At 43.5% G+C, this 15,275-nt stretch overlaps 1 protein-coding gene across 8 annotated transcripts in view; it reads right to left on the bottom strand.

Moving 5' to 3' along the window:
- The window catches only part of PDE11A (phosphodiesterase 11A), a 162,854-nt gene that overhangs the window by 4,249 nt on the left and 143,330 nt on the right, over positions 1-15,275 (bottom strand). For all 8 annotated transcript variants that reach the window (XM_079977352.1, XM_079977349.1, XM_079977353.1 and 5 more), the window contains one exon: positions 13,193-13,276. In XM_079977352.1, the coding sequence (XP_079833478.1) occupies positions 13,193-13,276 (84 nt within the window). The remainder of the gene's footprint in view (positions 1-13,192; positions 13,277-15,275) is intronic.

Here is a 15,275-nt window from a genome sequence, read left to right as displayed (position 1 = left end):
TGAGCTCCTGTTGCTCAGTCCCTGCTCCTGCCAACCTAGCAGTTCGAAAGCACGTCAAAGTGCAAGTAGATAAATAGGTATCTCTCCGGCGGGAAGGTAAACGGCGTTTCCATGCGCTGCTCGGGTCCACCAGAAGCGGCTTAGTCATGCTGGCCACATGCCCCGAAGCTGTACGCTGGCTCCCTTGGCCAATAAAGCGAGATGAGCACCGCAACCTCAGTCAGTCACGACTGGACCTAATGGTCAGAGGTCCCTTTACCTTTACTATTCTAGAATACAACTTTTAATGCAGGAGCAGGGAATCTCTGGCCCTACAAATGTTGTTGGTCTCCCAATTCCCACTCCCTTTAGTCACATCGCCAAAGGCCAAGGATGATGGGATTTGGACTCCAGCACCATAAGGAGGACCACAGATCCCTCACTTCTGGTTTAGCAAGCCTGGGTCCACAAAGTAAAATGCAATCACACACACATCCCTTCATCCAGACAAGCAACAGACATTATCTCAGTTCAAGCACTAGAGGTGGGTGAAGATGTGGCCTGAGGAGGGGCCCAAGGGTTGTAAAGAGTAACCTAACTGCATTCTTCTGCTGGTCCTGAGGTTCTCCACTTCTACTCTATGGGATCCTTGGAAGAAAAGGGGACTGCTAATGTGCTCTTCTGGAAAGCAAGTTAAAATCATGCAAGTAAAGTAAACCACCTTGAGCACAAATGTATCTCTGGAAAAAGCATGCATACATTCATAAACTGATTATGACCATGCCTTCTATCATTCATACATATAGTACATTTTTATGTATATTAAAAGAGCCTAGCAACTCAGGTGTGTTCAGATTAGCTAACAAGGATGAGGACACTTGCCAGCCTCAAATGCTCTTCCTTATTGCCTTAGGGTTATTAAAATTGAGTAAAATAAATTGAAGGGGATATTTCCATGGTCTTTGATTTTTCAGTCATAAGTAAAGTATAGGCAATTAATTCTATAGAATAGTGATAAAATATATAGTGTAATTAAAAAATACCATCGTTTGTTATGCACATTAATCAGGTGACATTTGGACTAGAAAAACTCTGAAGGCTAGATTTTATGTATAGGGTATAAAATGCCTTTCTTCAGAGGCTGCTTTGATATTTAAGCCCTATTTGTACATTTTAATACACTTTGGCTTTGGGACACAGATTCACTCTTTTAATTAAACAGACTACTATAATTCCTATGGAAATTAGCCTTTTAAAAATAATTCAGCCACCAAAGCATTACTCTCAGACTTTCTGGATACAAAGTACACTATTTGGATTTTATATCTGCCTGAGATGTAATTAAAAACTCATTTGATTACTATATATTTTGGCTCTCTTTTACTTATTAAATCCTTGTAATCAATTTTCTTTTATGAAGCTTCTGGGAAATTATCTCAAAAGCAACACATTTCTCTTCCCTCCCTGCAGATTCCTTGAACATTTACTAAATAACTTTCTTAGCACCTGTCCGTATCTGAATCAATCCGCCAATTTATTCCTGAGCTGCTCAGATCTTTTGGCTTCAGTACAACTGAGACTCTGTACCTTCAGCTCTTTGTTCTATGTACTGTGTGCCATTTTGTTGAATGCCAGTTGCTTAGTGCTGGCTTTGTGCAGACTGTTTCTCTCTTAATTCGTTCCCTTAAGGATTCTGATAGTTCAAAGTTGTTACCCAACTCCTACTCTAACAAAAATGTGACAACTTTGAGTTTGGCTTGGTCTCCAAAATCTAACCGTTGCTGGATGATACTGGAGAAGTAAAGTCATACTGAGGATCTTTTACGCAGACAGTGAACAACTACCATTGGAAAATAAATATTTTTCCTGACTGTAGCCGGTAATCAACACATGTAAATATCAGGGCAAGTCATTACAGGTAATGCAGTTTTTGTACAAAAGCGCGTGTGGAAGAGAAAACGGGGGAATTTCATTGTAATATTCATACTTTATATTTGATTGGTAGTTCATTTTAAAAAATTCACGGGCGAAACTTCCTTTGATATTATGAATGGTTATAGCTCTTCAATAAAATGGAACCATTGTGGGCTGGTTCACACTATGCATTTAAAAGCAGTCTGGATGTCTATTGGGTATGGACTCATGTGGACCAATGTGAAGCATGAACTGGGGACATGATAGAGTCATGCAGTCTTTAGGGTCATGAATCAGAAACGTATTTGGGAAGCTACTCTTGGAAGGAGGATCCTGAGGAAGCTAATACAGCCCAAGGTTGATGAGAACCTCATTCCTGGGCCATCTCAGGAAGCATAAGGCGACAAAAATGGTATGGTGAATCAGGCCAAAGCTGCATCTGGTCCACCATCCTGATCCTAAGGTATATGCTTCTGGAGAGCCCACAAGCAGGGCAAGGAGTCAACAGCTCTCCCAGGAACCTGTGTTATACTGAATCAGCTCATAGGTTCATCTAGCTTAGTACTGTCTTCATACACTGACGGGGAGTGGCTTACCAGAGTTTCAGACAGGAGCTTTCCCAGCCCCTACCTGTAGAATCCAGGGATTTAAATGGGAACCTTTTACATATAAATCATGTGCTCTACCACTGAGCTATTAAGTACTCCCTCATTGTTGTTCCCTGGCAACAGGGATTCAGAAGCAGAACTATCTTGGCTGCTGATAGACATATCCTTCATGCATTTGTCTAATTCCCTTTTAATGCCATCCCATCGGTGGCCATTACTACACATTGTCAAGCCAATTCCACAAATCAGGCGCATAAAGTAGTACTTTATTTTGATTGGAGCCTACTGCCAGTCAATTTCTGCCTTATGTATAAATTCATACCTCTTGTTCTCAAAACCATACACATTCTTATATTTGCAGTGTTCATTTGCAAGTATTTTACAAAGCCCCGTGCTTGCCCTTGCAATTCTGTGAAGTGGGTCACAATATTATATTATATTATATTATATTATATTATATTATATTATATTATATTATATTATATTACATTACATTACATTACATTACATTACATTACATTACATTATATTATATTATATTATATTATATTATATTATATTATATTATATTCCAGGGCAGTATTACTTCTAATACACAGATGGGGGCTGTGACTGAGAGACAGTGATTTTCTCTAGGTTGTCATCCCTGACAAAGATGGGACTTGAACATAATTCTCGTGAGTCCAAGCTGTTAACTTGGTCGGGGAATTATTTGGGCTTTCACATTTCTCCTTCCCTGAGGGGAGGCAGTGGCCACTGGGAGATCTGTCATTTGTATCAAAAGCAACATTTAGAATCATAGGTCAAATACACACCATGGATGGAATTCAGCATTGCGCTAGTACGAACATTGTGTCTGTGTAAGCATTGCAGCTTGCCAGATAGAACAATTCCCTTTTCCTCTCTCACCCGTGTGCTGTTCTGGGGGGTTCTCCTTTAAAGCCATTTACTTGCACTCCTGCCAACCTAGCAGTTCGAAAGCACTTCAAAGTGCAAGTAGATAAATAGGTATTGCTCCGGCGGGAAAGTAAACGGCGTTTCCGTGCGCTGCTCTGGTTTGCCAGAAGCAGCTTAGTCATGCTGGCCACAGGACCCGGAAGCTGTACACCAGCTCCCTCAGCCAATAAAGCGAGATGAGCGCTGCAACCCCAGAGTCGGTCACGACTGGACCTAATGGTCAGGGGTCCCTTTACCTTTACTTGTACTCCCTGCCCACTTCAGAAAACTAGAGTATCCCTAATAGATGTCTGACCAGCCTCTGCTTGAAAATGTCCAATGAGAGACAGGCCAATACCACCTAAACAATTGGTTCCATTTCTGAACTGCTCTTACTGTGAAACAGTTTTTCCTGGTGCTCAACCAAAATATTCCCTCCTGCAACTTAAGCCCATCTAGTCCTACCTTCTTCTGAGGCAGCAGAGGGGAAATCTGTGTGCATTGTACTTTTAAAGCACAGCACATGACTCCCCCTCAAATAATCCTGGGAATTGTAGCTTACACCTCACAAGGGTTCCTATTCCCAACATCTTTTAACAAAATAGACCCCTTAAGATTCTTTGAGGGAAAATCATATGCTGTAAATGAGCTTGTTTCCCCCCGTTCTAAGTAGCAAGCCCTTCGGATATTTGAATGTTATCACGTTCCTTCTCAGTCTTCTCTAGGATAAGTACATCCTTCAATCTGTCATCATAGAACTTGTTTACAAAACTTCTGACCATCTTCATTGGCCTCCTCTGGATCCCATTCCAATTTGTCTGTATAAATGTATAGCACTCAGAACTGGACACAGTATTCCAGATGAGATCTTACTAATGCAGAATGAAGTATTACACCCTGCAATTTACCCAACAATGTTAGACACCTGTAACTTAAGAGCTTTATAAATCAAGCATCTCTCCTTGCCCCCTAAAACCAGTTCCAAACTGGTTCAGAGAACAGTGTGTCACCCAGTGAATTACAAGCAGAATTTTCTGCTGCAATGTAGATTTTTCTTCAGGGCTCCCATCCAAATATTGACCAGTTCTGACTCGCCTGTTTAATTCATGAGCTTTGACAAGATAACAGCACACAGTCGTCTTTCTGCAGATCTAACACTTGTAAAGTGTGTATGTGCAATAAGAACATATAAATTCTCTTTTATTACTGAGCAGAATATCAGAAAGCTACAAGCCACCACAGTCACACTGCTCAGTAACCCACTGGGTTCTAATTAATCATTTTTACTGAGGCAATTGAAAGAGATCCTGGTGACTAGAGGAACTCAAAGGGGACAAAAGGTGTGAGCATGTGAAACTCCTGCAGAGGTTAATAGAGTCAAAACTGGACTGCAGCATGTGTTTTGCTGACTAGGTTATTCTACAGAATATATGGGGAATCATTTCACCTCCTAAGGACCCTGGAACTTTCTCAGTTCAGATAAATTATGACCTTTTTTTAAGGGCCACTATAAGGATGGACGCGGGTGGCGCTGTGGGTAAAACCTCAGCGTCTAGGACTTGCCGATCAGTAGGTCGGTGATTCGTATCCCCGTGGTGGGGTGCGCTCCCGTCGTTCGGTCCCAGCACCTGCCAACCTAGCAGTTCGAAAGCACCCCCGGGTGCAAGTAGATAAATAGGGACCGCTTACCAGCGGGAAGGTAAATGGCGTTTCTGTGTGCTGCGCTGGCTCGCCAGATGCAGCTTGTCACGCTGGCCACGTGACCCGGAAGTGTCTTCGGACAGCGCCGGCTCCCGGCCTCTAGAGTGAGATGAGCGCACAACCCTAGAGTCTGTCAAGACTGGCCTGTACAGGCAGGGGTACCTTTACCTTTACTAAGGATGGAAGTAAGTTACAAGAAACCTGGGGCTGCCACCCAAAAACGTAAGTTCTGTGTAGGGTTATCCCCTCTTGTTCTGTAGCTCTCTCTCTCTGTATGTAGTGCAAAAGAAGGTTGGAGACTCCTCAAAACCAAAAATGAGCAAGTGCTCCTATATCACTATGAAAAAGAGAAAAAAGCAGCCTGGTTACCTATAATGGTTATGGGAATGAGATCCAAAAATGTGCCAGAATTAAAGCAAGCAAATTTTCTCTTGCTAAAAGTTAAATCACTGAGGAGCACAGAGATGGGAGCCAGTGTGGTGTAGTGGTTAAGAGCGGTAGTCACGTAATCTGGGGAACCGGGTTCGCATCTCCGCTCCTCCACATGCAGCTGCTGGGTGACCTTGGGCCAGTCACACTTCTCTGAAGTCTCTCAGCCCCACTCACCCCACTGAGTGTTTGTTGTGGGGGAGGAAGGGAAAGGAGATTGTTAGCCGCTTTGAGACTCCTGAAGGGGAGTGAAAGGCGGGATATCAAATCCAAACTCCTCCTCCTCCTCCTCTTCTTCTTCTTCTACTACTACTACTACTACTGAAATATGTACCCAGGTCATGAGGTGCCATGTTTGTGAGTCAAATATTTTGTTGCTCCATAATAACTTCACTAAAATTGAGAACCTGGTCTATAATCTCTTCTGCAAAGAGTGGCTGCTTCAGATTAATGAATAGGCAGCAATCCTTAAGCCATTCTTACGGAAGTAGCCCTAGCAAAGATAGCCTGAGAATTGTAACCATAGGCTTCCGTTTGCTCCTGCAATTTGCCATATCCAAAGAGAGTTGGGCAAAACACGAGATGACTAACCATTTACTTTTGGCATTTCTTCCACACAGCAATCAATACTTGCCGCCTTGCTGTTAAACAGATTTTGAAAATCTCTTCAGTCCCTATCAGTCTCTTTTCCTTAGTTAGTTCTTTAGATTTACCCTCAGCTGGGAATTTGCCAGCCAGATGTAAGCTGTGATTCCGGTTTGTTCAACACTTACTGCAAGCATTCAATCCATCATCATTTCTAGCCCTTTTCTGAGGCAATAGAGTTTGCTCTTTGTCTTTCTTGAAAACTGGGTAGCTGTTAAATTATCCATTAATCTTCTTTCAGATTTGCTGCATGTTTTGTTTTGTTTTAAAACGGAGGGTTTACTTCATTGGCCATCTTTTCAAACACATTTTCCAGCTTCTCAGTCTGCCTCCTCGGGTTCTAAATAGGCACCTTTCCCTCTCAGTTCATTTCTACATATTGCTCAGCTAATTGTCACCTCTTACTCATCTTTTCACTAATGAAAACATCCCAAGTGCTACACCCTTTTGTCAACCTATTATTCCAACCTTGGATCTCAAACGCCTTGGCTCCCAAACCATTGGCTCCTGAACCATCAAAACCCGGAAGTGAGTCTTCCAGTTTGCGAACGTTCTTTGGAACCCAAACGTCCAACATGGGCTTCTGCGGCTTCCAATTGGCTGCAGGAGCTTCCTGCAGCCAATCAGAAGCCACACTTTGGTTTCCAAACATTTTGGAAGTTGAACGGACTTCTAGAATGGATTCTGTTCGACTTCCAAGGTACGACTGTATTATGCTTCGGAGCTGGTCATTATCCAGCAGTTTCGTCCTGTGCCCCATACCTGCCATACAACAATTCCACTCTGCTGAAACACAAAAGAACATCGACCTTAACGTAACAAAACAAATCCATCATGGGGGTGGGGTGGGAAACTTATAGTCTCATCAAATATCAGGCTCACCAGATTTAAAACCAACTTTCAAATCCACTGTTCAATTACATATGTCACTGGCAACCAGAGAAACATAACAAACTTTCTTTTATAACCCTGTTACCCTCTCGGGACATATATGAGGTAGTTCAAACTGTTTGCTTCGATTGGTATTAAAGAAATCTCAAAGTAATCAAGGTTTCCCCAGATCTGGTCAGGTATGGCCTCTTTTTGGAGCTTCAACCCCTATCTCTGTTGGCGTCACTTCCAGGAGATAGAGAAATCTTGATGCCACTGTTCACATGTAGTTCCTGGAGGTGTATGCATTTTCCAGGCCAGTGGGAACTGCTTATGAAGGTATGTGAAAAGTGGATTATCAAGAGTTCCATTTGTAATGCTTAAGCTTTGTATCTTGTGGCATAGGGCTCTTTCACATCCTGTTTGCTAAGGAATGCTGCTCCTCCAGTTTCTTCAGATACTGAACAACTGGCACAAGTGATTGTGGAGGGCACAGAAGTGCAATCAGCATCCAGTAGGCAACCATGTTGCCTACTGCCCGTTTGGTTCACAGCAGTACATTTACCACCCCCAAGCATTTTGCTTTTCATTGAGCATATTGTGCATAAATTAAAGGACTTGTTACAACTGCAGCGTTCCGTTGGCATCACCCAACAGTCATTTAATTACAGGGTCACACATAATCTATTGCTTAATGATGACAAGCTAGAGAGGACATCAAAACGTTTTTGCTAGCAGCTGAGGCCATTATGCATGCCCTTTTGTTTGTGTTCCAAGTGTATTGTATTTGATAAAGAATGTTTCCGAGGACTTTCATTTTCCTTCTGTGTTATGATGTACGAAGCGCTGAGAAGACATATAGTGACAAATGCAACCTGACCCTGGAGGGTTGAGATGAAGCAATGTCAATTCCTTTACCCTTTGTACTGCATTCACAGGGATTTAAGAAAGCTCTTTCAAATCCTTGAAAGGAGCATCCCATCTGGAATTCCAAAAAGAGAACAGAGCGCTTACAGAAGCAAAGATGCTCTGGATGTCTCCCACAAAAACACATCCTGCTCGCATTCTTACTCAGACAGGGGCAGAGTGCTTGGCCTCCGACCTCTGTATCCTTCCATCTCATGGGGTTGCCGTCTCTGCTTAACAACGCAGAATGGTAATAGGTTGGGATTCTTTTTGGCCTCTTTTGTTATCTTCTATTTCTCATAAGAAGACTCCTGTCCCTTGTGTGTGAAGCACTTCGTTATAACTGAATTGTAGAGAAAATCAGAGCAGCTATAAAGATGCCCCTTCGACTATGTGCAAACAAACAGACTGCTTTGATTTGTGTCGTTTTGGGCCAAACAGACACACTTGATTTGCTGCAGAGAAGCAGTGGGTTTGGACAAGGTGCTTAAATCCTCTTCTTTCTGCTTGCTCCTTTCCCCCTGCAAACCTACCACCACCACTGCAATTCTTGCCACATTTTGGGTTCAACGTATGCTTACCTCATCACAGTGACAACTGACTGGGCACAAAGTTGTAGAGGAAAGAAACAGAGAGCGAGGAAGGTTAAGCTAAGCACCTCTTCCACCCACTTGCCCTCTGCATGCTGTGGCCTTCCCTGTTGCTTTGCAGCTGTTTGGCAATAACCCAGGTTCTCAGACTTGGATTGATCACTGAGTGACTGATTTGGCCCTTTCCTTACTGCACTGATCTGGCATCTTCTATCTAGCCAACTTTATGTTCAAGGCAGATCACGAAGACACACAAATATCCACATTTTAGACACTCATCACTTTAAGCATAAAAACAATGACCACATTTCCTCCAAAGTCTTACAAAGCAGGAACTGATCCTATCCAACAGAAAAAAGCAAAGACTTTTTAGCAAATGAAGGTAACGGCAAGAAAAAACAAGCTGAGAATAAACTAGTTGAAGTATAGGGACTATAGTTCCCACGTATATTCCATGTGTGACATTTTGAACTGTAACATACTGGAGCACATTGAAATTAATGCTTCTCTTCCAGCTGCATGCATTTTCCAGTTCTGTAAGAAAATCCTTGTTATCAAATGATGAATTTGAAACCATATTTGTTTGGTAAGTGACGTGCACAAATAGAAGGACTGCTAACTGATGTTATTTCACAAACTGCGAAGAGTTTTGTGGTACCTTAAAGACTTAACACATTTATTATGGCATAACATTTTATGGACTTGAGTTCAATTCATCAGAAGCATGTAGTGTTATTCTGAGATGGCAGGTATATATCTACACAGGTAGAGGGGGGAAACGAAAGCAGTGCAAATGGAAAATTAAATGCAAAAAAACCAAGTGACAACATATGTAAAATAATTACTGCAACAAACTAGCATAGCTAACCCTTCAAGAAATTATTTCAGTTTTAGCTGTCTTTGTTTTGTGTAACACAATCTTAAGCAGGGGTCAGCAGACTTTTTTTGGAGGGGGCTGGTTCACCCCCCCCCAGACCTAGTGGAGGGCCAGACTGCGCACGCGGCAGAGGGGGCTTCTCTCTTTTCCCCAGCCCCTCCCCTCCTCCTGCCCACCTCCCTCCCCCACTCTGCCTGTGGTGGAACCTCTCCTTTTTGGGACAGCTTTCCCAGGTGGGAGGTGCAGGGCCAGCAGGTGTGCCAAGCTCCAGGCCACAGCGAGGCCATGAGGAGAGGCTGGTGAGGATTCCTATCTAAGCCCAATCCCCTTCCTCCGCAGGGCAGGGAGAAGCCAGGAAGAGGGAGGGAGGAGAAAAAAATGCAAAAAATGGCACCCAAAAAGAAATTGGGGGGAAAAAAGGTGATCGCACCGATTGCAGAACCATTTGCGGGCCGGATCCAGAGGGCAATTGGGCCTGATCCGGCCTGCAGGCCTTAATTTGCCGACCCCTGATATTAAGCATAGTTACTCATCAGAAGTAAGTTCAACTTAATTCAATGGATTTGTTTCCAAGCAAGTGTGCCTAAATCTACTGCTTTGTCCTAGTCATTTGTTTTTAAAGGACAACACATTCTGAAAGCAGTATGTAGCAGAAATATACCCCACATTTGTATCTCCGCAAAAAAAGGGGGTATGAGAAAAGAGAGGCTGGCCAGGAACAATGCAGGATTAGGAACAACAACTAATCAAGTGATGTATAAAATAATAAAGTAATGTATGTAGGTGATCAACTACTTAAAAAAAATAACCATACATCCCTATACCATTGTGCTACTTTACAACATGTAGCTGGAATCATCACATTGTGCATCATCAGTCAAGCAAAATATGCAGGGATGACATCAGGATTTGAGGTAAGTTTTACAACAGATTACAGAGAGGGAGAGCACAACATACAGCTGTTCTCTTAATGGGATGTGCAGACAAACAGACTGGGATGATTTTGGGGGAGTGCAGTGGGGGAAGCCCCGTTCTGCTAGCAGCAGCCTTTGCACTGGCTCCCACTTGTGGAACTCCTTAGTTGCATGTGGCTCGTTGTACTTTGAATGCATGTTTGCTTGTTTTTAATAGTGACTGTGAGCAAGCTTGAGTAGCACTGGGACTGCAGCGGGTGGAGGGGGGTATGATTTAACCCGGCCTTCCCCTATCTTGGGCCCCCATATGTTGTTGAACTACAACTCCCATCAACTACAACACCCCAACCCTTCCCTTGCTATGGTCCTGATGTAAATCTCCCCTCAAGCTGCTACTTTGAACTAATGGCAGCACCAATGGGAGCTTCCTTTCTGATGCAAATAGCAGCTTGAGAAGTTGTTCACCAGGACCATAGCAGCAGGAAAATAATTAAACTCTCCCGGTCTACCTTCTGTAGTCCCTATGGTGCTCAGGTTCCCCCACAGCTGCTAGTAACATTTTTAAACACACACACACACTAATAGTGTCAAAGATGAGGTGTAATAGATAATAAGCACTCTAGAAACTGAGGAAGGAATGGCACCAGAAAACAGACAGTAAATGCCTTTATGCTGTCAGCAGGCACATACATATCCAAGCATTTATCTGCAAATGGGAGAGAGGGAGGAAAAGAAAGGAGCCCAGATTTTGCACAAGCACAACATGCTATGCTACTGTATCTATTACATTCTGTGTTTAGACAAGTTATTACCATTAAAAGCAGGATTTGTGTGGAGGAGGGAAGAATCCCAGAACTGGAGATGTCTAGATCATGATGTCCTAACTTAGGCTTCTTAACCATGCATAAATGGGATTTACAGTGCCTCTATGCATCATTGATGCCAATGGCTGCCCTGGAAATTAAGACTCAGCTTTATATTCCAGGGAGCATCTCACTCAGTGTGAGACTGTGACATCTAGTTCTCTGTTTACCCCTAAGGCTGGTATGGCATTAACTTCAAGTTCTGACAATGGAAAGAAAGAAAGAAGGGGGAGAGAGAGAGAGAGAGAAGGAAGAGGAGAGAAGAGGAGAGAGAGAGAAGGCAGGAAGGCAGGAGAGAGAGAGAGAGAGAGAGAGAGAGAGAGAGAGAGAGAGAGAGAAGCTGAGCAACAGCTTAATAGTTGTGCAGCATGAATCAAAGGCCATGGGGGAAGAGAATTAGGATTCAGTTGTGCCTCTGTTGCCCAGATAACTCCTGCAAGTTTGGAGCTAAGTGGTGCTCTTAGTGTTCCTATTCAGCCCTCTCACACAGCCCTCCTGAGATGCTTTTCTTGCCCGTCCTGCTTACAAATTCTGGCTCTAACAAATCAGTTCTTCTGGTTTAATAGACAATGGTTTTCTTAAATGACCAGTTCCTAAATTTCCCCCCTCCTAACTTCTTCTTGAACTTATCTAAAATGTGACATACATTTTAAACAATATGTTTATTACAACTTCATTCAGTGCCTAATTGTATTTTGATCTGAAGCTACCAATTATAATTGCATTAAACTTATAAGAATGAGCCATACGTTATACAGCCAAGTGAGCTGAACATCAAGTCAACAGGGTGCAGTGAGGGTCTGCATGGGGAGGGTCTCAATAATGAAGGACTTCCATAGGAACCACTGAAAAATCTATGTGTATGTGTGTCCGCCATCCAAACCAAACATGTCCGAGAGTCACATTATGCATATAAATGGATGCCTGCAGTGGGGGCTTTGTGTTTCCTGCTTTAAACAGCAGCTCTTCTGTGATGCATTTGAGAACCAGGGCCGTCTTAAGCATATCCGGCACTGTGGTGCAAAGCGCCCCCCCCCCCCCCCCCAGTTTCCCAGAGTTTTTTTAGGGAGGACGATGCTACCGGTGGGGCTGGAGGAGGCAGGCAGCAACTGGAGGACAGCTCCTCCGGTGGGGAAGAGGCGGAGGCCGGATGTGGTGCCTCCCGGCTCAGCTGGCCACTTCGTGCCGCGGTGGCCATGGCAGACGGAGGCTCCGGGCGCAGTGCTGCTTCGGCGTGGCTTGGTGGCAAGCTGATGCCAGGAGGCGCCACGTCCCAGCCTCCACCTCTTCTCTGGCGCCCTCCAGAACTTGGCGCCCTGGCACCCTGCGCCACTAGCCTCTATGGGTAAGACGCCCCTGTTGAGAACTGTCTGAGATAGTCACCAAGTTTCAGCAGCAACTCTCTAATTCTGAACAAACAAAGTACCCAAACCCTGAAACCTTTGGACTAGAGCTAAAACAAAAGGTCTTTAAAGCATTGAATGTGCAGACGAGGGAGACTGGGGTGGGTGGGTGGGTTACTTGGCATTAGTGTAGCCGGGGTGTGTGCAGGTGAGGGCAGTTACCTCCCCTAAATCAAGTAAATAAATAAAAATACTTAACTAACTGACCAATTGCGTCACAGATAACTTAGTTCTGCCCCACCCAACATAATGCTTCCCCCCCCCCAATAAACCCTGGCTACGCCCATGTTTCTTGGCTATTTTTTTTCTCTTCCTTACTGACAGAGGATAGAGATTTGGGCCTCATTAGGCACACATTTATTTTACTACATTAGAAATGCTTCGGCTTCTTTTCCTACCCTGTGGAATGAGCGAGCCCAGGACAGACCTCATGAAGATTGAAAGATTGAAACCTCCTGCAAAGCTGTTACATAACATTTCCCTTCTCCCTTCTCCCTTCTGCAGAGAGGCAGGGCCAGCCAGCCTCCCACCTCTGCAGCAGCGGTATGTAAAATTACCTGATAGAGAGGCGTGCAGATGCTATCAATCCACTCCAGCTGCAATCGAGGCAGTTCATCTTTCCTGTTCCGATCAAAAATAGCCTGAATTGAAAGAGCGGGAGGGAATGAGAGGTTGAAAGTGGAGGGATATGTCATGCTTTATTACTCTGCAGTATTTTACAGATGTTGCTTCATATCCCAATGCTTTGGATCCAGGATCAAATTGGTACAAACTGAATGCTTTTGAAAACCATAATCAATCTTTATGCACACTTTCCTATCTTTTGTCTACAATGAAAAGCAAACCATTTATTCTCCGGCCCTGTTTACAGCATATGTAAGTTTAATTTATTTGACTGTTATACCATGTAATTCCTTAACATCAAACAAATCTACCGTATTGTTGGCAGCATTCATGTTGCAGGTGGAAGAGAGGAGGAGGAGGAGGGCAATGATAAAGACATGCAACTGCCCCTGATTTCTCTTCATTCTCTTGGGAGGAAGATATGCCGTGCAAGTCTATACATGTCACTGAATTCAAGGGGCCTTGCTTCCCGTTAGAGACGGGGGAGAAATTCTGTTTGGTTCACTACCTAATTCACACTTTCTGGAATACTACACAGCTATCCTTTGCAATTCACACTCCTCCAAATTTTGCAGTGCACTTTTCCAGGCAAAAAGAGCATTTATTATGGCAAATGGTGCGTTAAAATGCACGTAAATAGCGAAAAGAACATGAAAATATCCATTTTATTATGGGAAATGGCATGCAAAAATCTGTATATTAGGAAAAAATGCTGATGAATTTTCATTAGGACTTAAAAAAAAAAAGGCAAAGGAGATCTAAACTTAAGGATTGGAAAAAATGAGAAACCGAGAGAAACTGAAATTGAGAGAGAGGTCCATCATACTCCCAAGTAAGTGAGTTTAGGACGGAAGCTTCAGTGAATGATCAGCATGGGCTGCATTTCTCGGGAAATGTGTTGTTATGGAACAGATAATCTATTTAGAAAACAAACTATTTCCTCTTTCTTTGTTTTGTTCATTGGGAATGTTTCTTCTGGGCCCAGGCCTTCTGGGTGAGTGTAGAAAAATCAGCAGCAAAGGCCAGATTGGAAATAATGAGCAGGAGGGCTATAGCTTATTTAGTGTTCTTTGTTTGTTTTTCATTCCTAATAATGTAGTTTTATATGTAATTTGTCCTGCGCTTAGCCACAACTGAGAGATGCATCATACTTACTACATGTTCTCTTCCTGTCATTGTTACCACTATCAGTAATATTCATTATTTATGAACTACTTCAAAGTTTTAGGCACTATAAAAAAACAAACAACTAAGACATGTCCTGTTTGCAGGCTTATAGACTAATGAGAAAAACACCCAGTCAACCCCCGGGAAAAAATAACTTGAAATGGGCTGATAATTTTTTGTAAGGGACCCCATTTATTATGCAGCTCAACTCGGCTTTCTCTCAAGCCCCAAGCAAATTATTAATTAATCAATGACTCAAATTATAATATCCCCTAGGAGCCCAGGGTGGCCAAAACAAAGCAAAGGGCTCCCTGTCCTGTGAGGATAGCAACTGACTCCTCCCCCTAGTGTGCACATCAACTCTTCAGTTCCATTTGCTTTTGTCTTGATTTGCACATGGGAATCACCAGTTCAGGTGCAGTACAGAAGACCTTGGATGCGGCTTCTGTTACCGTTCAGCCTACTGGAAGAGACACTGCCTTATGTCTTGGCACCAGTGTAAACAATTTACAGAACTCAGTGGCAGAACACATTCTGGCAGAGGCGGCACATCCTGTCTTGCCACTTGAAGCAAAACAGGAAGTGCTGCCGGCCCTTCAGCTTGCCTGCATTGCCCAGCCTGTTGCCTCCACTGCCCATTTCAGGAGAGATTTCGGGTGAGATCTTGGCCAAAATTGCCAAGATCTCAGTTGAAATTGGCACCAATGCTGGGAGGGCACCACAGGGTGACATCTCAGGGGTTTCTGCTGCCTGAGGCAGTGGCCTCACCCTAATAGCTGTGCCAGCCCTGCTTCCTGGACTGGACCTACTCCAGATGGCAAGTGGGGCTGCATCTGTCAATGTTTTTTC

Source organism: Podarcis cretensis (assembly GCF_951804945.1).
Source record: "Podarcis cretensis genome assembly, chromosome: 1".
NCBI classification, from domain to species: Eukaryota; Metazoa; Chordata; class Lepidosauria; order Squamata; family Lacertidae; genus Podarcis; species Podarcis cretensis.
This window is presented reverse-complemented; position numbering and strand designations above follow the sequence as displayed.